Below are 25,962 nucleotides of genomic sequence, written 5' to 3' on the forward strand. Positions count from 1 at the left end.
TGGATGAAGCAAAGAAGTGCAGACCGACAGGAGCCGGATGTAGATTTCTCCTGAGAGACACAGCCAGAATACAGCAAATACAGAGGCGAATGCCAGCAGCAAACCACTAAACTGAGAATAGGACCCCCGTTGAAGGAATCAGAGAAAGAACTGGAAGAGCTTGAAGGGGCTCGAGACCCCATATGTACAACAATGCCAAGCAACCAGAGCTTCCAGGGACTAAGTCACTACCTAAAGACTATACATGGACTGACCCTGGACTCTGACCTCATAGGTAGCAATGAATATCCTAGTAAGAGCATCAGTGGAAGGGGAAGCCCTGGGTCCTGCTAAGACTGAACCCCCAGTGAACTAGACTGTTGGGGGGAGGGCGGCAATGGGGGGAGGGTTGGGAGGGGAACACCCATAAGGAAGGGGAGGGGGATGTTTGCCCGGAAACTAAAGAATTATTATTAAGTATTAAATAAATTAAAAAAAACGGTGAGTTTAATGTGTATCTTCTATATGAAAATTAAATATAATGTGTTTTAAGGTAATTTATATACTGAAAATCTATTTTTAATTTATTCACTCATCCATCCCTTCACAATTTATTTTTGTGGGTATGTTTGTGCATATGTAAGTGGTTTTTGTATGTCTGTATGTATGTGTATGTATGTATAGGTGTATTAAGACCAGAATTCAACATAGAGTACCTCCCTGAAGGCCTTTTTATATTTTTTTGAGACAGAGCCTCTCACTATATCTGAAAATCACCCATTGGCTAGATCTGCCAATGAGCTATAAGGCGGTTAGGATTGTAGACAAGAACTATGAGCTGCACAGACATATAACTGGGTGCTATGAATCCAAACTCAGGTCTTCATGCTAGCTCTGGCAGGCACTTTTTCAACCGGGCCATCTCCCCAACCCGTCAAAGACTTATTTTATAATGAAGGAGCTGGATATTCTCCTATAAATTTCTTACACTGGAAATTTCAACACATTTTTATTAGATTTTTCTTATCCACTTGGTCTTTTCTTGCCATACTACAAACCGGTTTTCTAGTATTGCAAGCATCATAATAGAAAAGGCATACACTATTAATCTGGTTAATTTTAAGGAGGACCTCAATTACATAAGGATTTATTGCATAAACTTGAACTAAAAACAGACAAATGCTCCAAGCTACAGACCCGTTCACTGTGAGAGCTTTCAATGCTTATTTTGCCCTTCAGTTGTAGCTGTTGTGTATGCAGAGAGACTCTCACCTGGTGCCTCAGTGGCAAGGTCTGAGCTCACTTTTGCAGCCAATGACCATAGCTCATGAAGAGCAATGCAGCATGAACCCTCTCCACGTGCTGTGGCTATTTCTCCCCTCCTACCTTCTGTCTCTTTTTAAATTTCCTTTTCTTGCTTTGCTGCACAGAAGCACATGGGCTTTTTTTTTTTCCCCGCCCTGCAAACCCAGTACGATCACTCTAAATTCAGATGTGGCATGCAGCGGCTGGGTCACTGTACCAGTTTCCAGGATTCGTCAGAAGGTCTAGAGTCAGGGAACTCAAGAGCATCCATGCTGATTTCTCAGACTCTTCAGTTTCCCTCAGCAGCCCTGGCTTCCCCCTTGATTCCAGCCATCTTTTCTGGGACTTCTAGTAATTGGTCTAGAGTGCTACAAGCTCTGAAATTGTTGGGATATCTATGAAGAAAATCAGCAACAAAAGTCTCTAAGTTTGTATGAAACTAATTTCTGGCTCCCATCCCTGGATATTTTTAGAATTATCAATTATATTTGACCCTCTGAAGGAAGGGTCTGAACATTTGTTTCACATATTTCTGGGTAATTGGTATTCAGGGATGAGAACAAAGATAGGCTACCAGAACTGCAGGTGATTGCTGAGGGAGCCTTTGACCATATCCTTGGAGCTGAGCAAGCCTCACCCAATAAGGACAGCCCTGATTCTCATGACCTTATGTTTATTTCATATAAATTCTATTTTGTAATTACATTTTAAATATGGCTTATAAAAAGCCAAGTTATAAAACTTTGCCTGGTTGCTTAGCCTCATGCAAACAACACCATTTTGTGGTTGCATTTCAATATTTCACCCAGCCAAGAACATTGGCTCTTTTGAGCTCAGAGCAGACATCTTGTAACCCTCAGCGATCATAAATTAATTGTGAAGAGAAGTGCACTGTTGGTTAAAGTCTCAATATTTTGACATCGTTTATTTCTAAGTTTTGGCTGTAGAAAAGATTTCAGTTAATGTTCAGCCCTAAATAGGACATCTATCCCATCCCAAAAAATGCTCAGAGAACAGGCAGGAGGGATTGGAAAGCAAATATTTGCTGGAAGAAAGGTTGCAAATGGCACCTTCTGGATAAGACAGTCATTACAATTACAGATTCACAGTCATTGGTCGGCAGCCAGGCAGGGACGTGGATGGCCTCACTGCTGAACCTTTTCTCCTGATATAATCAGCAAGAGTGGGGGTCATTGTCTTCATCTGTGTACCCACTAGTGATGCCACCATGTACCAACAAATAATTCCAGTCCAATGTGCCTAGACATGACCCTGGTTACACTAAATAGGACACATAAGCAAACCAAACAAAGAGTCGTGAATCCTGGAAGGGATGTGGTAGGGATGGGAGGGAGATAAACATGGCTGGTTGGAGAGGGTAGTCAGAAAACTTTTGTATGAAATCATTAAAATTGCATTAATTCTGGGAAATGCAAACAACATCATTGACACATTAAGCAATCAATGTGACCTTCTCTTTCAGAGAGATTGGAACTGGCTTTTGTTGCCATCGATCTGTTAGAGCACACGTCAGTACTAGAACCTACCATTTGTAGCCTGCTTTCTTCCTAAGAGACCACATGATATATTGGGGCAGTCAACGGCTAACCTAAGTCATGATTGAAGAAATACAACAGACTTAAAACCAGAACTGTCGCTTTTAGCCTGCCTGCCTTCCTCATGGGACTGAGCCATGACTAGATCCTTGGACTTCCATTCACAACAGCTGCTGATCATTGTTGGAGAGTTGGACTACAGACTGTATAAGAGTAATTGTGGAGCAGCTCTCTGCTCCCAGACCCGGTGAGAGAGAGACCCAACCACCTGGTCAGGTGGGCACTCCTGAGGCTGCAGAGCGGAAGAGACCACCAACACTGCTCACCCCTGCCCACATCCCTGGCCCAAGAGGAAACTGTATAAGGCCTCTGGGCTCCCGTGGGGGAGGGCCCAGGAGCGGCAGGACTTCTGCGCCTGAGACACCGCCGGAACCTGAAAGAAACAGACCGGATAAACAGTTCTCTGCACCCAAATCCCGTGGGAGGGAGAGCTAAACCTTCAGAGAGGCAGACAAGCCTGGGAAACCAGAAGAGACTGCTCCCTGCACACACATCTCGGACGCCAGAGGAAAAAGCCAAAGACCATCTGGAACCCTGGTGCACTGAAGCTCCCGGAAGGGGCGGCACAGGTCTTCCTGGTTGCTGCCGCTGCAGAGAGCCCCTGGGCAGCACCCCACGAGCGAACCTGAGCCTCGGGACCACAGGTAAGACCAAATTTTCTGCTGCAAGAAAGCTGCCTGGTGAACTCAAGACACAGGCCCACAGGAACAGCTGAAGACCTGTAGAGAGGAAAAACTACACGCCCGAAAGCAGAACACACTGTCCCCATAACTGACTGAAAGAGAGGAAAACAGGTCTACAGCACTCCTGACACACAGGCTTATAGGTCAGTCTAGCCACTGTCAGAAATAGCAGAACAAAGTAACACTAGAGATAATCTGATGGCGAGAGGCAAGCGCAGGAACCCAAGCAACAGAAACCAAGACTGCATGCCATCCTCGGAGCCCAATTCTCCCACCAAAACAAACATGGAATATCCAAACACACCAGAAAAGCAAGATCTAGTTTCAAAATCATATTTGATCATGATGCTGGAGGACTTCAAGAAAGACATGAACACACTTAGGGAAACACAGGAAATCATTAATAAACAAGTAGAAGCCTACAGAGAGGAATGGCAAAAATCCCTGAAAGAATTCCAGGAAAACACAATCAAACAGATGAAGGAATTAAAAATGGAAATAGAAGCAATCAAGAAAGAACACATGGAAACAACCCTGGATATAGAAAACCAAAAGAAGAGACAAGGAGCTGTAGATACAAGCTTCACCAACAGAATACAAGAGATGGAAGAGAGAATCTCAGGAGCAGAAGATTCCATAGAAATCATTGACTCAACTGTCAAAGATAATGTAAAGCGGAAAAAGCTACTGGTCCAAAACATACAGGAAATCCAGGACTCAATGAGAAGATCAAACCTAAGGATAATAGGTATAGAAGAGAGTGAAGACTCCCAGGTCAAAGGACCAGTAAATATCTTCAACAAAATCTTAGAAGAAAACTTCCCTAACCTAAAAAAAGAGATACCCATAGGCATACAAGAAGCCTACAGAACTCCAAATAGATTGGACCAGAAAAGAAACACCTCCCGTCACATAATTGTCAAAACACCAAACGCACAAAATAAAGAAAGAATATTAAAAGCAGTAAGGGAAAAAGGTCAAGTAACATATAAAGGGAGACCTATCAGAATCACACCAGACTTCTCGCCAGAAACTATGAAGGCCAGAAGATCCTGGACTGATGTCATACAGACCCTAAGAGAACACAAATGCCAGCCCAGGTTACTGTATCCAGCAAAACTCTCAATTAACATTGATGGAGAAACCAAGATATTCCATGACAAAACCAAATTTACACAATATCTTTCTACAAATCCAGCACTACAAAGGATAATAAATGGTAAAGCCCAACATAAGGAGGCAAGCTATACCCTAGAAGAAGCAAGAAACTAATCATCTTGGCAACAAAACAAAGAGAATGAAAGCACACAAACATAACCTCACATCCAAATATGAATATAAAGGGAAACAATAATCACTATTCCTTAATATCTCTCAATATCAATGGCCTCAACTCCCCAATAAAAAGACATAGATTAACAAACTGGATACGCAACGAGGACCCTGCATTCTGCTGCCTACAGGAAACACACCTCAGAGACAAAGACAGACACTACCTCAGAGTGAAAGGCTGGAAAACAACTTTCCAAGCAAATGGTCAGAAGAAGCAAGCTGGAGTAGCCATTCTAATATCAAATAAAATCAATTTCCAACTAAAAGTCATCAAAAAAGATAAGGAAGGACACTTCATATTCATCAAAGGAAAAATCCACCAAGATGAACTCTCAATCCTAAATATCTATGCCCCAAATACAAGGGCACCTACATACGTAAAAGAAACCTTACTAAAGCTCAAAACACACATTGCACCTCACACAATAATAGTGGGAGATTTCAACACCCCACTCTCATCAATGGACAGATCATGGAAACAGAAATTAAACAGTGATGTCGACAGACTAAGAGAAGTCATGAGCCAAATGGACTTAACGGATATTTATAGAACATTCTATCCTAAAGCAAAAGGATATACCTTCTTCTCAGCTCCTCATGGTACTTTCTCCAAAATTGACCATATAATCGGTCAAAAAACGGGCCTCAACAGGTACAGAAAGATAGAAATAATCCCATGCGTGCTATCGGACCACCACGGCCTAAAACTGGTCTTCAATAACAATAAGGGAAGAATGCCCACATATACGTGGAAATTGAACAATGCTCTACTCAATGATAACCTGGTCAAGGAAGAAATAAAGAAAGAAATTAAAAACTTTTTAGAATTTAATGAAAATGAAGATACAACATACTCAAACTTATGGGACACAATGAAAGCTGTGCTAAGAGGAAAACTCATAGCGCTGAGTGCCTGCAGAAAGAAACAGGAAAGAGCATATGTCAGCAGCTTGACAGCACACCTAAAAGCTCTAGAACAAAAAGAAGCAAATACACCCAGGAGGAGTAGAAGGCAGGAAATAATCAAACTCAGAGCTGAAATCAACCAAGTAGAAACAAAAAGGACCATAGAAAGAATCAACAGGACCAAAAGTTGGTTCTCTGAGAAAATCAACAAGATAGATAAACCCTTAGCCAGACTAACGAGAGGACACAGAGAGTGCGTCCAAATTAACAAAATCAGAAATGAAAAGGGAGACATAACTACAGATTCAGAGGAAATTCAAAAAATCATCAGATCTTACTATAAAAACCTATATTCAACAAAATTTGAAAATCTTCAGGAAATGGACAATTTCCTAGACAGATACCAGGTATCAAAGTTAAATCAGGAACAGATAAACCAGTTAAACAACCCCATAACTCCTAAGGAAATAGAAGCAGTCATTAAAGGTCTCCCAACCAAAAAGAGCCCAGGTCCAGATGGGTTTAGTGCAGAATTCTATCAAACCTTCATAGAAGACCTCATACCAATATTATCCAAACTATTCCACAAAATTGAAACAGATGGAGCCCTACCGAATTCCTTCTACGAATCTACAATTACTCTTATACCTAAACCACACAAAGACACAACAAAGAAAGAGAACTTCAGACCAATTTCCCTTATGAATATCGACGCAAAAATACTCAATAAAATTCTGGCAAACCGAATTCAAGAGCACATCAAAACAATCATCCACCATGATCAAGTAGGCTTCATCCCAGGCATGCAGGGATGGTTTAATATACGGAAAACCATCAACGTGATCCATTATATAAACAAACTGAAAGAACAGAACCACATGATCATTTCATTAGATGCTGAGAAAGCATTTGACAAAATTCAACACCCCTTCATGATAAAAGTCCTGGAAAGAATAGGAATTCAAGGCCCATACCTAAACATAGTAAAAGCCATATACAGCAAACCAGTTGCTAACATTAAACTAAATGGAGAGAAACTTGAAGCAATCCCACTAAAATCAGGGACTAGACAAGGCTGCCCACTCTCTCCCTACTTATTCAATATAGTTCTTGAAGTTCTAGCCAGAGCAATCAGACAACAAAAGGAGATCAAAGGGATACAGATCGGAAAAGAAGAGGTCAAAATATCACTATTTGCAGATGATATGATAGTATATTTAAGTGATCCCAAAAGTTCCACCAGAGAACTACTAAAGCTGATAAACAACTTCAGCAAAGTGGCTGGGTATAAAATTAACTCAAATAAATCAGTTGCCTTCCTCTATACAAAAGAGAAACAAGCCGAGAAAGAAATTAGGGAAACGACACCCTTCATAATAGACCCAAATAATATAAAGTACCTCGGTGTGACTTTAACCAAGCAAGTAAAAGATCTGTACAATAAGAACTTCAAGACACTGAAGAAAGAAATTGAAGAAGACCTCAGAAGATGGAAAGATCTCCCATGCTCATGGATTGGCAGGATTAATATAGTAAAAATGGCCATTTTACCAAAAGCAATCTACAGATTCAATGCAATCCCCATCAAAATACCAATCCAATTCTTCAAAGAGTTAGACAGAACAATTTGCAAATTCATCTGGAATAACAAAAAACCCAGGATAGCTAAAGCTATCCTCAACAATAAAAGGACTTCAGGGGGAATCACTATCCCTGAACTCAAGCAGTATTACAGAGCAATAGTGATAAAAACTGCATGGTATTGGTACAGAGACAGACAGATAGACCAATGGAATAGAATTGAAGACCCAGAAATGAACCCACACACCTATGGTCACTTGATTTTTGACAAAGGAGCCAAAACCATCCAATGGAAAAAAGATAGCATTTTCAGCAAATGGTGCTGGTTCAACTGGAGGGCAACATGTAGAAGAATGCAGATCGATCCATGCTTATCACCCTGTACAAAGCTTAAGTCGAAGTGGATCAAGGACCTCCACATCAAACCAGACACACTCAAACTAATAGAAGAAAAACTAGGGAAGCATCTGGAACACATGGGCACTGGAAAAAATTTCCTGAACAAAACACCAATGGCTTATGCTCTAAGATCAAGAATTGACAAATGGGATCTCATAAAACTGCAAAGCTTCTGTAAGGCAAAGGACACTGTGGTTAGGACAAAACGGCAACCAACAGATTGGGAAAAGATCTTTACCAACCCTACAACAGATAGAGGCCTTATATCCAAAATATACAAAGAACTCAAGAAGTTAGATCGCAGGGAAACAAATAACCCTATTAAAAAATGGGGTTCAGAGCTAAACAAAGAATTCACAGCTGAGGAATGCTGAATGGCCGAGAAACACCTAAAGAAATGTTCAACATCTTTAGTCATAAGGGAAATGCAAATCAAAACAACCCTGAGATTTCACCTCACACCAGTGCGATTGGCTAAGATCAAAAACTCAGGTGACAGCAGATGCTGGCGAGGTTGTGGAGAAAGAGGAACACTCCTCCATTGTTGGTGGGATTGCAGACTGGTAAAACCATTCTGGAAATCAGTCTGGAGGTTCCTCAGAAAATTGGACATTGAACTGCCTGAGGATCCAGCTATACCTCTCTTGGGCATATACCCAAAAGATGCCTCAACATATAAAAGAGACACGTGCTCCACTATGTTCATCGCAGCCTTATTTATAATAGCCAGAAAATGGAAAGAACCCAGATGCCCTTCAACCCATGAATGGATACAGAAAATGTGGTACATCTACACAATGGAATACTACTCAGCTATCAAAAACAACGAGTTTATGAAATTCGTAGGCAAATGGTTGGAACTGGAAAATATCATCCTGAGTGAACTAACCCAATCACAGAAAGACATACATGGTATGCACTCATTGATAAGTGGCTATTAGCCCAAATGCTTGAATTACCCTAGATCCCTAGAACAAACGAAACTCAAGACGGATGATCAAAATGTGAATGCTTCACTCCTTCTTTAAATGAGGAAAAAGAATACCCTTGGCAGGGAAGGGAGAGGCAAAGATTAAAACAGAGACTGAAGGAACACCCATTCAGAGCCTGCCCCACATTTGGCCCATACATATACAGCCACCCAATTGGACTAGATGGATGAAGCAAAGAAGTGCAGACCGACAGGAGCCGGATGTAGATCGCTCCTGAGAGACACAGCCAGAATACAGCAAATACAGAGGCGAATGCCAGCAGCAAACCACTGAACTGAGAATAGGTCCCCTATTGAAGGAATCAGAGAAAGAACTGGAAGAGCTTGAAGGGGCTCGAGACCCCAAAAGTACAACAATGCCAAGCAACCAGAGCTTCCAGGGAATAAGCCACTACCTAAAGACTATACATGGACTGACCCTGGACTCTGACCCCATAGGTAGCAATGAATATCCTAGTAAGAGCACCAGTGGAAGGGGAAGCCCTGGGTCCTGCTAAGACTGAACCCCCAGTGAACTAGTCTATGGGGGGAGGGCGGCAATGGTGGGAGGGTTGGGAGGGGAACACCCATAAGGAAGGGGAGGGGGGAGGGGGATGTTTGCCCGGAAACCGGGAAAGGGAATAACACTCGAAATGTATATAAGAAATACTCAAGTTAATAAAAAAAAAAAAAAAAAAAAAAAAAAACAGAACTGTCTGTTCCTGAAAGTGGCTCCTTGAAGTCCATGGACTAAATTAAAAGGTATTTGTCATTCTTTTCTTATTATTATACTTCACTAACTCTAGTTTGATACATGCACGCACGCACACACACACACACACACACACACACACACACACATTATATATATATATATATATATATATATATATATATATAATGTTATGGTGTTCTAATGCCACTTAAAGCAAGTTTTGTGGAGTATGAAACCATAGCTCAGTGATACAGCATGTGCTTAGTATACACAGGCCTTGAGTACCTTCTCTAGCATCCCTAAAATGAAAAAGAATGAAGATAGAAAGAAAGAGAACATCATTTTTAGTTGAATTGATTTTTTATTGGATACTTTATGTATTTACATTTTAAATGTTATCCCCCTTCCCAGTTTCCCCTCCACAACTCCCCTATCCTCTCCCCCTCCCCCTGCCTCTAAAATGATGGCTTCTATTATTCACTGAAGCACCGTTCATAATAGCCAAGATATGGTTGCAGGCAGTGTCCATCAAGTGGCAGGTTTTATTCAATTAGCGCATCTGTACGCAAAGGATACCATTTAACATTTGTAAAGCCCAAGTCTAAGATTGCAGGCATATAGAGCTCCCAATGAAATAGCAGTGGTGACAGAACATACTTGCTCACAGATTCAGCGAATTCAGTGGCGTCTCAGAGATTTAGCAAGCTTTCTCTCTAGTTATCAGTACCTTCTAGGACTTGGTTATTTTTTATAAGTGATTAGACATGTATTGTATTGAAAATGAAGAGTACATACATATTCTTAAGTATGAAAGGAACATACAGGGTGCATTGAGATTGTACTTACCAGAGTACTCTTGAGGACAGACACAAGTGTACCTTCCTATCTCGTTGAGGCACACAGCCTCATTCATGCAGGGATCAGAAACACATTCATCCACTTCCAAGTCACAATGCCTGCCTTGGTATCCAGGCACACAGAAGCAGGAGTAGCCGTTGATTCTGTCTTGGCACACAGCCCCATTGTGGCAAGGGCTAGAATCACACTCATTGTGATCTGTCTCACAGAACCTTCCAGCATACCCAGGAGGGCAGATACAGACAGGATGCTCAGGGTCTTTATGGCAGGTGCCTCCATGTTGGCACAAATTCCCTCCACAGGAATTGGTGGCAGTGTCACAGGTTAGCCCACTGTACCCGGGAGGACATTGGCACAGGAAGCTCCTTTCCCCTGGGATATTCACACAAGTGGCGGTTCCTTGGCAGGGACTGGACAAGCAGGGGTCTTTCAGATCTTCACAGTCTGTGTCCAAATCATTGGCTGTGTCTAAGCAACAACTGCTGTCTTGTGGGAAACGCTTGCACGTAGAATTGTTTTGGCAAGAGTTTGAGAGACACCTGGTATTGTTTTTGTTGCAAAATGAATCTAAAAAGAAAATAGAAAATATCAAGATTAAAATTTGTAAATGGTTGAGGATAAGATTACAGAAAAAATTAAGACACACTCATTAGTGAAACATGTTACGGGATATGCTCTGATATGGAGTTTTAATTCTTCATTTGTCCAGAGGTTTTCTATACTTGTGATTAAGAAGCTAAAATAGAGGCTAAGGAGATGCCTCGGCCAGTAAAATGCTTGCTTGCAAATATGAGGGCCTGACTCCAATCCCCAGAGCACACATTTAAAAGGTCAGGTTGGATAGCAGACACTTATAATTCCAGCACTGGATAGATGGAGCCTTGCAAGTGACTCACTGGCCAGTCATTCTAACCTAATGGTGAGAATGAGTTTGATGAAAAACTGTCTCAATGACACCTAAGGAAGGACATCAGGGATTGTCTCTGACTTACATATGTGTGTCCACATCCGTACTTGCTGCACACATGCACATAAATACACAGTGCAAACACACACACACACACACACACACACACACACACACACATACACACACACACACACACAGAGAGAGAGAGAGAGAGAGAGAGAGAGAGAGAGAGCAAAACTAACTTCAGCAAGATTCTTCCACATCTTCCTTTCCTGTTCTAAGTGCAGTCAGATAATGAGAAGCCAATGCTGTCAATTCCTTGAGCTACTGAGAATTCTGACGCCCAACTTCTCTCATGCAAAAACTTTAGAAAATACTAGGAGATCATTTACAAAGTCATCTGTGGAAAAGATGCCTAACTGAAACCCCAATTGAAATGAACCCTATTTCTTGATTTATGACTGATTGTTTTATCAACATCTCTGTTTTATGCTCTAAAAAGCAAAACATAAACAAGAAAACAATAAAGCCCTGGTAATCCAGTGGGTTCCATTGTGCTAAACGTCCCAGGTCTCCACACACAGCATTTCTCAACCTCACAGCCACACAAAATAGTTACGTACATCTCACTGGTTAAAATGGACAAGGTCCCACTGTGGATATAGTGAAGTAAAGGGCTTCAAACTTCATTTTCCTGAAACCTTCCCTGTTTTGGGGAATCTATCTTTGAAAATTTAATTTGAATAATGGCCCCAAGAGAGCAATAATTCTATGGCTTTCTCTAAATTGATCGGATACATTTCTAATTTATCCTCTGAAGTATTGCATACCGGAGGATATTAGAACATTTTAGAACTCCCAAGAAGGCTGGCTGTGTATGAGGAGGCCTATAATCCCAGTTCTCAGCAGATGGAGGCCAAGTTGTTTTAAAACCAGCCTGGGGTATCTAGTAAGACACTGTCATACACACACAGCCATACAAAGATACACAAGAGACACACACAAACACACACAGTCACACACACACATACACACACGCGAGGAACTCACTTACAAATCAAAACTAAATGCCTAACTATACGACTAATTTAATTTGAAGAGAGGAAAACATTTGTGCACTCACAGACTCAAACTTTACTTTTTTTTTCCCCACTTGATTTTCAGGAAGATTCTAGGGGACCACGAATGAAAATGCCAATGAAACCAAGAAAGAAGACATTCATTCTAGGAAATCTTGTCAGGACTCTAACAAGATAACGACAAGCAGATTTTACTAAAAGAGAAATCCCAGAACCCCAGATGTGCCACCAGTATCAACATGAAGCAGAGCGGAAAGTGTAGCCTCGTGAGGGATGTGTCAGAGAATAGAAATGTGGAGGGGGTAGGGGGACAGCAAAGAAACACACTAACTCTAAAGCCCAGAGCAACTTCTACTGCTATTAATTTTGGAGAACATTCAAAGCTGTACAAGAGAGAAAATAAAATCAGGGTTGGTCTGTAAATCAATACAAAAGCCAAAGAGAAAATAAAACTGTAATAATGTAGGGAAATAATACTTTACTGTAAAATAGTATAAACTGTAACCGATATTGGGAGTAGTAGAGGGTGTGTGTGTGTGTGTGTGTGTGTGTGTGTGTGTGTGTGTAACCTGCCAAACAATTAAATTGATTTTTGCCACAGTAGGATGTCAATATGTTTTGTTTAGTTTAGAGTTGGGACAAGGCCTTTCTACATAGCCCTGGGTGCCCAGGACCTTGCTATGGAGTCCAGGCTGGCCTCAAATTCACAGAGCTCCACCTGCCACTGCCTATTGAGTGCTGGGATTAAAGGTGTGAGCAAGCACACTAAGCTAGGACACCAATATTTTATGTCGGTATCTAAAGATGAAGCAACCGTTTAGGAAATAAGTGAAAATTTGTTTAAAAGCACTTCAGGGTGCTTTTCCTGGGTGGTGCACCTCAGGCATCAGAAGCAATGTGTGCTTCATCAGAACCCTAGGGATTTTGAGAGGATACTAAAGACACATTTAATAAAATATTTGCAGAGCAAACCGGGTGCATTTATCTCCATACGCTGTCCTCCATCCCTTATGTTCCTTTGCATATTTTGAAGTGTTTTTAGTGTGTGCACAAGCCCCACTCCTTCCTCTCCATGTGCCTGATGTCATCGACGCTGTCTATGATGTAATGTATGCAGTATCTGCGAATTTGTGAATGTGTGCCTAGATGCTAGCAGGCCTTCTTGTATGTGCAGTTCTGTATATGTGCACTGACTGAGGAGACCAATTATCTGTCAGAAAGGAAATTCCGCCTTTCAAATTTATACAAATAATGTCAACTTACTAAATTTTGTTTAACATGATTTCACCTAGGCAGGCCTTGGATTCAAGCTCTTTCTGTCTTCATTCCCACAATGCTGGGACTACAGGCATGTGTCACCCCGTTTTGGTAACAGGGTTGAGATCAAAAACATTGATTAAATAATTAAATAAGCAACCAAGGAAAAGGGAACTGAGGCACAAACCCATGATGGGTGGTCATGACTTAGGATCACGGCTATTTGAACATTTCCACAATGCCTGAAAAAGAAGTCACGCTTGTTATGCCTGGCACACTACATTCTCTCAGTGAAAAAGAAAATAACTTTATTAAGAATTACTGTGCTTTAGAGTAAAATATTAATTTTATCATTAGTAGAATAAGACTTAAATTTATCATTGGGCTTTAGGTCCCAGGAAAAATGGGCATAGAGAATTCGGTTTTCATAGGAGCTTTCTAATTGAGAGAAGGAAATTTTACAGGGTGGTTAATGTTCAGAAGAATTCAGAGACTACAGCACCTCTTCCTTGCAGTAAAGTTCGCCATCTACTGGTAGTCATAAGAAGTTCTTCTTTGTAGAGCTTTAACTTTTCCTTCCTCCCTCCCTCTCTCCCTCCCTCCCTCTTCCTCCGTGTGTGTGTGTGTGTGTGTGTGTGTGTGTGTGTGTATCAACACATATATATGATCTTTTTTGAATTCCTAGGTTTTGAATTCCTAACAGAAAATTTGCCAGCTTAATACAAAATGAACAATACCACTCACTAAGAAGTGTTCGTTTTACTAATGACTCCCACTGCAGGGATTGTATTCTAGGACATAAAATGATAGGCTCGGGTATAACTTTCCACAGAGACGCTCACTAAGCGGCATGCCTCATACATCCTTCCCATGAAGGACTTGGGCTGGGTCAGAACCAGGTGTGATAAGGAGTGCAATAGATTGGAAAATGTCTGCTCTCAACCGTTTGCATTTTGCAAAAACACATCTTTAACCCTCAACTGTGGATTTGAATGTTTGCCTCAGAAGTGAACACGTAACGATGTGATCTGACTTGCTGTATAGAGGACACTGGTGCGCCTCATGCTGTCCTCAGCACCCGTGTGTCCTAATGCACATGAAACAGTTATTTCCTGAGTAGGAATCATCCGAGCCAAGGTTCCTTAACGAATGCCGTTTCTACAGCCCAAGAATGCGCACCCACATGGACACCTACGATCACTACATACTACCCATATGTACAAAAGCAATAATTAATACTCGTTTTTAAAACGCATTTTTCATTTAGGTATTCTGTTGTTACAAATTTCTTAGCTTCTTCTCAGGATTTACTAACCCAAATCTCCCTACAAAACTCTCTAATCATGTCTGCTATTCATTTTTATTGATACTGAGCACAAGCATCAGATTCACTCTGTGCTGTGAGAAAGAGGGAAAGGAGGGGCGGGCGAGCTCTTATGTATCATATCTGGGTCAAAAATAGTAATTTTACTGTGTCCATATTTAGCCAAACTAAACACTCTCCCCTGCCCAACAGTATATGCACACTTATTTGGGTTCATCGCTCAGAGGCATGAATGTTTCCCAGATTTATTTTTTATTTATTTATTTATTTATTTATTTATTTATTTATTTATTTATTTATTTATCTATCCATTCTTAGAGCGGCAGGACATGGGCCAAGAATTTAGAGGACTCATTACTTAGGGCTGTCCTAGGTTTGCTGTGGAATAACTTCGGAAACACGACCAGACAGTGCTTTCTAATTTAATTCTATCTCACATTTAACCACACCTAAAAAGGAGATAAACACAGTATTTATGATTCCAAAGTGTGCTTATCCCAACAGCATGCAACGAGTGGTATTTGGTGTTTTCTCTACAAAGAGGATTAAATATTTACTAATGAGACGCTGCTTAAATGAACTGGGAGGTTTAAACATGTTGACAGAGTCAAGCCCACATCAACAGGTCTAAGAATTTTAATTTATGAAAATGAGGCCATTTGCTGAATTCTCCTTAGCCTGGCTTTCTGCAGAGAGTGAAATTCTATTCTAGTCTGGGCTGGGTAGGGGTTGGTACAGGAGGGGAGCACATCTTTATTCAGGACATAGTCCAAATGGCTTGCACATGGTACGTAGTGCGCAGAAAACTGTTGAATAATGAATGAGTGTGCAAAAATAGCTGGGTTCTCATTTAAGCCTTACTATGAAATTCTTACTTTGACCTCTTTTGGTAAAACGAAGCAGAACAAATCAGCAGAAGAAAAGCACTCCCTTTGACCCACGGTATGGCAGGGCCCACATGGAAATAGTTAAACAAAGATGTAGATGGATTTCTTCTTAAGACAGCCCCTTCCCCCTGGATTTCTGCTGCATCCCAAAGGCTAGGCATTCATCCTCATATATGCAGCTATCTCTGTACATGTTCATGGTCTCAAATACCAAACTGAGGCCAATATAATGTAATGGGCAGAGTACGGATATGTGGTGGGTGGATTGAAATATTGGTTCAACCAACTTCCATCTCTGTGACTAAGGAAACTGGTCATCATCACAATGCCTCAGTTTCCTCATTTTTAATAGGGATAACTAATGGTTGTGTACACAGCAGGTGACCGAATGGGTTTTGAATCCTAGGTTTACATTTTGACTTTACTGTTTACTGATCTCTGTGGGGTTTGTTGTGTAAATACTAATATGCCTTAGGCTTCATTTTTGCCAAAATGGCACTATTCCATAATATCAAATACCTAACTGCTTGGCATAAATGAGCATTTTCTATATCTTACTAATAGTAAAAGTGCTGTTCGTATTGTTGCTGTTTTTATCCTAAAGAACAGAATTAATGATATACATGAAGGTCCTTGAAAAAAAAATGTCAGTCACTAAGAAGTTTTTCCCCCACTAATACCGTTTGCTTTTCCATGCAAGGTCCAAAGCCTAAACACCTTAGGATCCCTCTGTTAACTAGAGAAGTTCAATTCACATAGTTGGTGCCTGATAAATCACACTTCAAGGAATCAATTCAGGAAAGGTGACTTTATGGTATGCCAAAGGACATTCTGTGTTTTGAGAGTTCTAAGAGGCACAGGCTTATCACTCCCGGTATCCCCTGAAAACCAAACAGCACATTTCATCCTGGCAGAGGCCGACACCTCCATACTAACTACAGTTGATTCACAGGCAAACCCTGAGGCGCAACTTCATTGCTCCAGCTGGGGAGACTGTGGCCACGATTCACTGGTGTCACCTGCATCGCAGAATCCTATTCTATTATCACTTCTTTACAGGGCCCATAGAGAAGTTTTTAAACTTTCCTATGAGTATGTTTTAAATATAGATGTGAATGCCTTACATACGATAAGCATGTTGCTTGTTTCTTCCATATGTACTTTCTGATGATTAACACCACCACAGATGAAGTCAAGTCCTTTCCATCCAAAGATATCGAGATTCCCTGGACTATAAAAGCATCTAAGTGCGGATCCCAAACAACCAGAGCAGAGGCTGCCCCAAAAGCTGTTGCCTCTACATGAAATATGTTCTTCTTGCTGTCTTGTCTGGCCTCAATGGGAGAGGATGCACCTAGCCTCATAGAGACTTGATGTGCAGGGAAAGGACAATACCCAGGGGCTCTCCACCATCTCGGAGGAGAAGGGGAGGAGGATGGAGGGAAGAATTGTGGGAGAAATGACTGGAGGTCGGGGGAGTAAGCAGAATGTAAAATGAGTAAGTAAAATAATAAAAAACTTTCCATTACAATAAAAAAGTGTAGCAGATATGAAAGCAGTTGCTAGAAGGTTGTCTGGATTTTACATTTGAAGGAGTTAAATGTCACAGTAAGGTAAAAACTGGCCTTACTAACTTTATATTAATTAAAATCATAGTAAATGATTTTGGCATATCTTTTTCTTGGTAAAAAAAAAAAAGCATCTAAGATCTCCACTATGTGGCTTGGATACCCAAGAATAGGTTGGACTGGGTCTTGGTCATTATCCACTGCATGGTTCTTGTCTTGGGCATCCACCATGCCCACCTTATCTGAGGTGCCTTCCTTCCTTCTATTAACCTCAGAAAATGACGAAGTAATGCAAAATGTGAACATCATTTTTTTTTTTTTTTGCTGAATGTAAGTCAATGAACACTTTAAAAAGTTTCGATCATGTTTCTTTGCCATTTAGAATCCACCAGGCCTGGGCTCTGATTTTATTATAACCAGTGCATAATTTAATAATAATGGAATTTTACTTGGGGAATAGACTTCCACTTGATTATCACCATTACTTCCAGTAAACCAAAATGGAGATTGTCACTGTATTCAGCCAAACATCTACAACAAAACAGTGTATGCTGGACTTGACAGGACTACTGCTCAGGTGAACACAGAGCAGCTGTAACTGCAAAGCAAAACCAGCACAGGATCAAACCAGGCAAAACCAGAGCATGGATGAAGCCACACCCCCAGCTAAAATTCTATTGGTAGTTGGTGGTTGTTGGGGATGAAATAGTAAATTTTATTTTGGAGTATGGCCCTAGGAAGGCTACCTATGCTGCAACAGATGCTCTACACCCATGCATTAAGGCACAACTAAGTGAATGAAGTGGGTTTTGTTTTTTTTTTTTTAAAGGAGAGAGTACAAGATGCTAGGATAGGAATTAGAGAGGAGGAAACAAAAGTGGGTTTAGTCAAAAGACAAATGCACATACACACACACACACACACACACACACACACACACACGTATGCATTGAAAACCTGAAAATGAAATGTCAAACTAATAAAAATTAAATGTTAGTATTAACATAAAATGTCTCTAATTTTCTGGTTCCTCAGTATCAATAAATAACCCTATCACTTCATTTACTTTCTATGGGAAGATTATGGGATATGGAGATGTTATATTCATCTTATAAATGTAGACTTCTCTGGGGTGTCAAGTTACTTCACTGGTTTTGTGCATCTAATATGTAATAGGATAGAATTCCAAGGGACTTCGAGACATTTATCTGAAAATAAAAAAGTCAAAGAGGAGGAAAGAACCATAAAGAAACATTGAAAAGGTTATTTCAACCTGTTCCCCCAAACATCAGCGTTCCTCTGAAGAAAATGTTGTTAAGCTGTAGCCTCAGCACATTTGGACCAAAGCCTGACATTTGCTTTCCTTGGAAGCTTCCTGCTGCTGCTGTTGGCCCAGAACTACACAGCAACAGCACGCTTGTTCTTCCTCAGTCTATCGGAAGATAAATAGGAGCCACATATGCAGTGAGGGTCTTACTCACTACATTAAAAGCAGAACACGGGGCGGTGGAAATGTCTCAGCAGAAGAAGGAGGCACTTGAGGACAAGGCTGACACTGAGTTCAATCTCTGATACTCGCATGGTGGACTGAGAGAACCAACTCCCCAAAGCTGATTTTGAAGCCATCCCCCATATTGCTGCAGTGTTATGGATCTGCAGTCGGAGCAGCCCCGGGACTTATTGATGCTAAGATACATTGTAACAGTCATCGATGTATTCTCATAGATGTTTCTTTATTTCTTTGCAATTAGAATATTAATTCCATAAGTTCAGGTATTAGGCTTTTTTTCAATGTGTCTGTATATATGGCCTATATATTCAGTTATGGTTGCACACTTTATTATCCCATATGTGTGTACATGTATTGAACGCATGTATGTGAGCACATAGGCATAAGGGTATATGCATACATGAATGCATGTGCTAACAGAGGCCAAAGTTTGTGTACCAGATTTCTGAGAGGGTTCTGGGGATCTGAACTCCAGTCCTCATGCTCATTGTTTGGGCCACAAGTGCTTTGACCACTGTGTTGTTTCCCCAGTCTTTGATTATACATTTTGCACCTTCCCATGCGTCTTGAATCGTTCAGGGGATACGTGCTGATTGTTTTGCTCTTCTGGTTAATCGGTTTCCCTAGGGAAATTGGTGTTGCCCACTCTATGGCTCACTACACTCGAACAGAGAGAGAGACTGATTTGCTTCAGTCAGATCTCTGGAAGTTGTGGACAGAATCTGGGGGAAACCCAGGTTACCGTGGCTACCAGCTAACTTGGAAGCTACCCTGAATAGATTTCGTTTTTCTTTATTCAGCTGAAAGCCCTGTGGCACAGAGCACAACAGCTGCGATGCCACAGTGCCTCTGGTCTGGATATGATTTGGAGATGTTTGAGTGGCTCCCTGCCTGGCGCTCTCTGGCACATGCTGCTCTAAGCAGGACCTTGGTGCACATGGACATGCCTCGGTTCTTCTGCACAACCTCACAGCGCACATGCAAAACAGGGCTTGATCTCACAGGGACCTGGTTGGCAAACTTTACTCAGAAGGGGAAGGCAAGTGCATAAGTAATGAGGTCTGAGGCTGCCTTACTTAGCATGAAACACCAGGCCAAAGGGAGATCTCGATGCTTGAAAACTCCCAGGAAAATGTAGGGGGGCTGGCATCCTTCTGAGAGCTGGAAGAGTGTGCATCATATATGGGTTTGGCAGCATAACTGAAGAGAAAGCATAAAGGCATCAGAATGGCAGTGGGGAATGCATAAGGAGTCACATACAACAGCAGTGCCTGATCTTAAACACCGTGGCCATGACCGCCTCTGTTTTGAGGGCATGCCTTTGCACTTAAAATGTTTTGCAAGTCAATGGGGGGAAAAAAGGATAAAGTCGAGCCAATTTCATATCTGTAAATTAAACATAGTAATCGAAGTGTTGCTTAATCCTAGTGTTTATAGTGATGTTTTGAAAATGATGCCCTACAAGGTACAGTAGTATAACTCCTGTCCTGAGTCTTTGGCCTGAAAGAAACAAGCTTAAATTCTCACCTTCTTTAACTGACGGCGTGATTACACTTAAGCCTTATGTCATCATTTCTCTTAAAAATAGTATCCAGCCCACTGCCAGGCAGTGCCAGTGCCCTGTGTCAGTTATCTGTCCTTCGAGATTTCACTTAGAAGCTCTTAATAAGATGGTGCCTGTGTTCTGTTCTTTCTTATTTTCCCGTACTAAGGCAAGGTACTAAACTTCCTTTTATGATATTTTACTGAGCTGTTAGTCAGATAGGGATCATCTGTGATTTAGATCGTTTTGAATGGTACAACAAAATTTGCAGGGTGAATCTGCATGGAGCAGAAGTCTCTCCACATGTGCCAGAGTACAGAAGCACATCTATTGTGCTGGCGTGTATTATTTCACTACATCAACCACCTTTGGACAATCTATGGGAGAGCTAAAAGAGTTTTCTACACAGGCTACTTGAAGTTTTCCCTATGTTTAGACTTTAAAATAGGTCTGGTGAGATGGCTCAGTGGGTAAGGTGTTTGCATCTGAGCCCTCAGTGGGTAAGGTCTTTGCATCTCGAATACCCTCCCAATGGACGGACAAAACTGACTCTTGCAAACTGACTTCCTGACCTCCACAGGCGTGTTCCACACTCACAGAAATTCCAGATAGGTAAATGACTATGCAGTGAAAATTTATATCTTTCACAAGCATTCTGTATGTTCTAAAGATATTTTCTATGTTTTATACCAACTTCATTTGTAGAAATAAAGCATAGATGCTATAGGTGTCCAGAGGTAAAGAATTAAGTAAAGCCTACAAGCCCTTCAGCTCAAGCCAGGGCTGTATAAAATTATTGCTTGTTTAATCCTCAAAAAATTAAAGAGACAGTTTCAAGGTTCTGTCAAATAAGCCACATCTTCCAAGAAAATCTCAACCCTAGGTATAAAAGGGTTAAAAAAAACCCAGGAAGAATCCATTTGCCTCTGGCCCATTTCAAAAGCACCCTACCATGTTGTTATAGAAACCACTTGCAGCTGGAAATCCCCCATCATGATTATTGCTATAGTAACCACCAAATGACAAGAAGCCAGTCTTTCATCCATTTGCCATCTTCCCCTTTCCAAGATGGCTTTGTTTTTACATGTTGCTGGAAACAGAAAAGAAAGAGTAAATTTAACAAGGACAGAAAACAAGTGGAAAGGGCTCCGTCTGAGCAGTCACAGGAGCAGTGGAGTCAGTCTGTACAGTTCAGAGGAAAAGTCCTGGAAATGAACTTTTAAATTGTTCCCCTAATCACTTACTCGCTTAATTCTTTTATTTATTTGAATTTAAACCCAGAGTATTTGAAAAGTTAAATGTAAATTTTTTTTATATTTTAAAATCGTCATTGACGTATATGAAAAATTTCCAATAATATGTATGCCTTTGTCTAATATGGTCTCTTATTATGTGTTTAACTTGCCAAGTTAAATCATGTCAAATACATAAGATTATCTCTCATCACAATTCACCACAAACTATTACGGTGTTTTAATATGGTATCATATTGAAAGTCAACTCTTGACAACCAACATTTAACTAACTCATTTATTTCCTCCAGGTATGCAAGGTTTAAAATTTTAATTCAGTGTTCAATTTTAGTAATTTTATATAAAAATTATTTCTGTAAATTAAACTAAACATATGTCCATCTAATCGCCTATCGTCTAAATATCTATCATCTATCATTTATTTATCTATCTATCATCTATCATTTATCATCTATCTATCTATCTATCTATCATCTATCTATCTATCTATCTATCTATTTATCATCTATCTATCTATCATCTATCTATCATCTATCTATCTATCTATCATCTATCTATCTATCTATCTATCATCTATCTATCTATCTATCTATCTATCATCTATCTATCTATCATCTGTCTATCTATCTATCTATCATCTATCTATCTATCTATCTATCTATCTATTTATCTATTCTCTCATCTCTATTTCCATCTCTATGGTTTCTCCGCCTTCAACTTCATCTCTTTGAATGATAGATCACCTTATATGTTGCTAAGTTACAAATTTTTTATTTGTAGACATATGCACAATTCTGACTTTGAAAAGTTTAAAATCAAGTTGAGGAGAAGATAATTGCAATGATACCAACAGAATGCAAGGCATATTAGCTCAGTAAAGGTCATAGTATCCCTGTGCACATTAAAACCTGCAGTCCTAGCACATTGGATGGAAAAACATTGTTGCAAACCAAAGGCTTGGTTTCAACATACTTGATTCGATTCAAATACTTGATTCCTGGATAAAAATCAAATGCTGTCATTCAGCCTCCAACTTACCTGCAAAATAATCATAGGATATCTACAGAAAGATGAAACCATATCATTTTTAAAATATTTTATTTGAGGAGGAATAACCTATATTACTCAAGTCAGAATAAAAATAGTATCTGAAATCACTGAAATAAGAGAGAGAGAGAAATACTTGGAATAAGCTGGGGAACTTGACTCACTGCATTTGAATATCATTTTTATTAATCCCATTCTTCACAAAAACCTAAAATATGTGTGGTGGTTGAAGCCAGTGCTTCCTTTCTTTGGCTGCTGCCTTTGTCTAGATATTTATATTCAGGGGTTATATTTCAAATCAAGGACCTACATTAATAGAGAAATTAAATATTGACTCTGATACTTGCCTTCAAATGTGTGAGGTTTTTTATACATCTCAGTTTACTTTGCTTCCCAAATGCTTGTTTTGGCTTTGTGTAGGAATAGCTTTAAGGAAATTCTCTGGAACTGGCTTTTGTTGAGGGGTGTTAACATTGTATTTTCAATCACTGTATTTTGAAATATTTCAAAAGTTACTATGATCAAATAATCAACACTACACATGAGTACACATCTTTGTGTGTGGGCAAAACTAATTAGGTCCATTTTGATTATGAAACCCAGGTGACATGTTTTTCTGTGATAACTCCAACCAATTTTCATGACTGTACTTGCTCTAGCCCTATAACGCATGTAGCCCCTGTTCACATGGATGTGCTTTTAGGCCTGACCACTTAGCATTGACTAACCAGTTCTGGGACTCATTCCTGGGAACAACTGATTCTTTTCTGTCAGTGGTCATTTATACCTTTTATATCAGGCAGCCCTGACTTTGTGTCCAAGTTCTGCTAAAGTGGAAATAAACACACAGTTTTCTAGGGATTAATATAAGGTAGTGAATATGTTGAAAGCACTTACCCACGTCTCTATCACAACATGGTTATTTAATAGTCAGAGCTCTTTCTCATCATGATTGAGATATGTAATTTATAAGGCTTAGATTAAAAAATGTTGAGGTGAGAGGAAAACACAACGGTATATTATAGTTATATTATGAATTTGCCCGAAATTATTTAATAGCCTCATAACAAAGAGGCTATTAAATAATCATTTAATAAATGATGTTTTCTTACCCTAGAAACAACCAATATTAATACGCCTGGGCAAAGAACCACATAAACAGTTGCTACAGAAGGGAATGCCTTCAAGACCCTTTAAAGTTAAAAGTAATAGAGCCATGATCATGGAATAGCAAGGACCGGCCTTTGTTATTTACCACACAGAGCAAAGCCCTCTACAGAATGAGCTACCAAAGGCTTAAGGAACACAAGACTGAGATAGACAGGTGAGACATAAGGAAGCTGCCTGTTAGTGGGAGGAAAACAGAAGCCATGGCCGGGCATTGTTATGCCTGCCACTCACTTTCCTGCTAATTGACACACACCAAACATACTTCATGAATCTTCCTGGTCCTGATTCCCAACAGAGAGTCTGTATATTAAAACAGGAAGCCGAAAGAATGTGTGGCTCTTTCATTATAACTTTTGATGTTCATATGCACGGAGTACTCCTTTTTAAGGTCTGACATTGTACAGAAGTGGTTTCGAGCTAAATTCCACATATTATTGGTAGGAAAAAAATCACATACAAATGCTTCGAAGGGTTGTTGGTGTCAGTGCACAGGATGCGTGTCGTCAATGCTGTAGGCAGTGGGGTGCCATTGTAGGTTAAGATGATTATTAATTGATGAATTGAAAGTAGTATTTGAAACATTTATTTATCCTATCTATGTAGAAAAATACTTAGATTTTACAAAATTGGAGTTTGAGAATTGACAGAAAATGACATTTGTTCTATTGGAACATGTTATGAGGTATGCATTTCACATAGAATGCATGATTCTTGGGAATCAATTATTAACATTGAACAAACAATAATTTTCTCAGCCCACCTACCACCTACTGTTTTTGCCAAAGGAAATTTGAGTTGTTTTTTGGTAATTTACAGGGAAAAGAACCTGCAAGGTAATATTTTGATAGCACATTTCTCTTAAGAATTCAGAGTATGTTGTCTTGGTTTAGAAAACATCTTTGTTCCCAAGCTTACTCAAAATAGTCACATATTGTATTTAAAAATGTATAATTTTAATTATATGTAGTTAATAAATAAATTATCAAAGGATCTAAGGTGAATACTACCATTCTTTAATATATGAATTTATTGTGAAATGATCATCAGTCTAATTGCTAACATGTATGTATAGTTTTTATTTTACTAACATATAGTGGGCACATGTGTGTATGTATGTGTCTGTGTGTGTGTGTGTGTGTGTGTGTGTGTGTGTGTGTGAGTGTAGGTGGTTGGTAAGGACATTTAAGATCTATTATATAGAAATTTTCAATTAATAACACAATATTACCAACTGCAGATACCATACCATATATTGGATCCCAAAAGTTATTTATCTAACTTAGAATGTGGATCCTTTAATTACTAGCTAATTTCAGGGACTCTACAGTTACTGTCTTTCTTCCTTGGGGTTCAGCTTTTCCAGTTTTCCCATACAGGTGAGATCAGATATTATTTGAATTTCTATGAAGAACTTACTCTACTTAACATAATGCCTTAACACTGAGTCAAGGTTTGCTCTCTCATTTCGCATAATAATATCCTCCTACTCTGTGTTTGCCTCACTTCCTCTTCCCATCTGCCTTTAACCATGTACGAGTGCTTAGTTTGTTTCTTTACTCCTATAAACAGTGCTGCAAGCATCTTCCTTAGCCGAGAGTGTGAGTGTATGACAAAACAAAGAACTAAAACAAAAACATTTTAGCTTTAACAGCTCAGGTTCATTCCTTGAATTCAGCTGAAATTTATTCTCCACTGCATCCTCTGCTTCTAGTTCCCGAAGCTGGCCATTTTCAGTACTCTTTCCTAGTGTTCAGGGTGGAGCCTGCATTGTTTGCTTATAGCCACCTTGCCTATGTTTTACGTAATTCAGTTACAAAATTGTTGACAGCAAGGAGCCTGAAAGTACAGGAACCTCATCTGTTCCTTAATTGTTTTTAAAAGTCTTAAGAGTTAAACCTCACTTGCATTGTGTAGATCTTTCCATATGGAAAAATTTTAAATATACACCTTGCAACTTGGATGGATGTTTACAAAGAATTTACATTCTTACAGTTCCAGCTCTGTTGGTCTGAGAAGTACATTAGGGCTTGCTGGCCACTAGTTTAAATTCAGGGTCCAGAAGAGATCCTG

The 25,962-nt window shown here is 39.9% G+C and overlaps 1 protein-coding gene across 1 annotated transcript in view; it reads right to left on the reverse strand.

Annotated features, from left to right (window-relative positions):
• Positions 1–25,962, reverse strand: part of Crb1 (crumbs cell polarity complex component 1) — a 187,088-nt gene that overhangs the window by 143,470 nt on the left and 17,656 nt on the right. The window contains exon 2 of the mRNA NM_001107182.1: positions 10,333–10,911. Coding sequence (NP_001100652.1) covers positions 10,333–10,911 — 579 coding nt within the window. The remainder of the gene's footprint in view (positions 1–10,332; positions 10,912–25,962) is intronic.

Source organism: Rattus norvegicus, chromosome 13 (assembly GCF_036323735.1).
Source record: "Rattus norvegicus strain BN/NHsdMcwi chromosome 13, GRCr8, whole genome shotgun sequence".
Classification (NCBI taxonomy): Eukaryota; Metazoa; Chordata; class Mammalia; order Rodentia; family Muridae; genus Rattus; species Rattus norvegicus.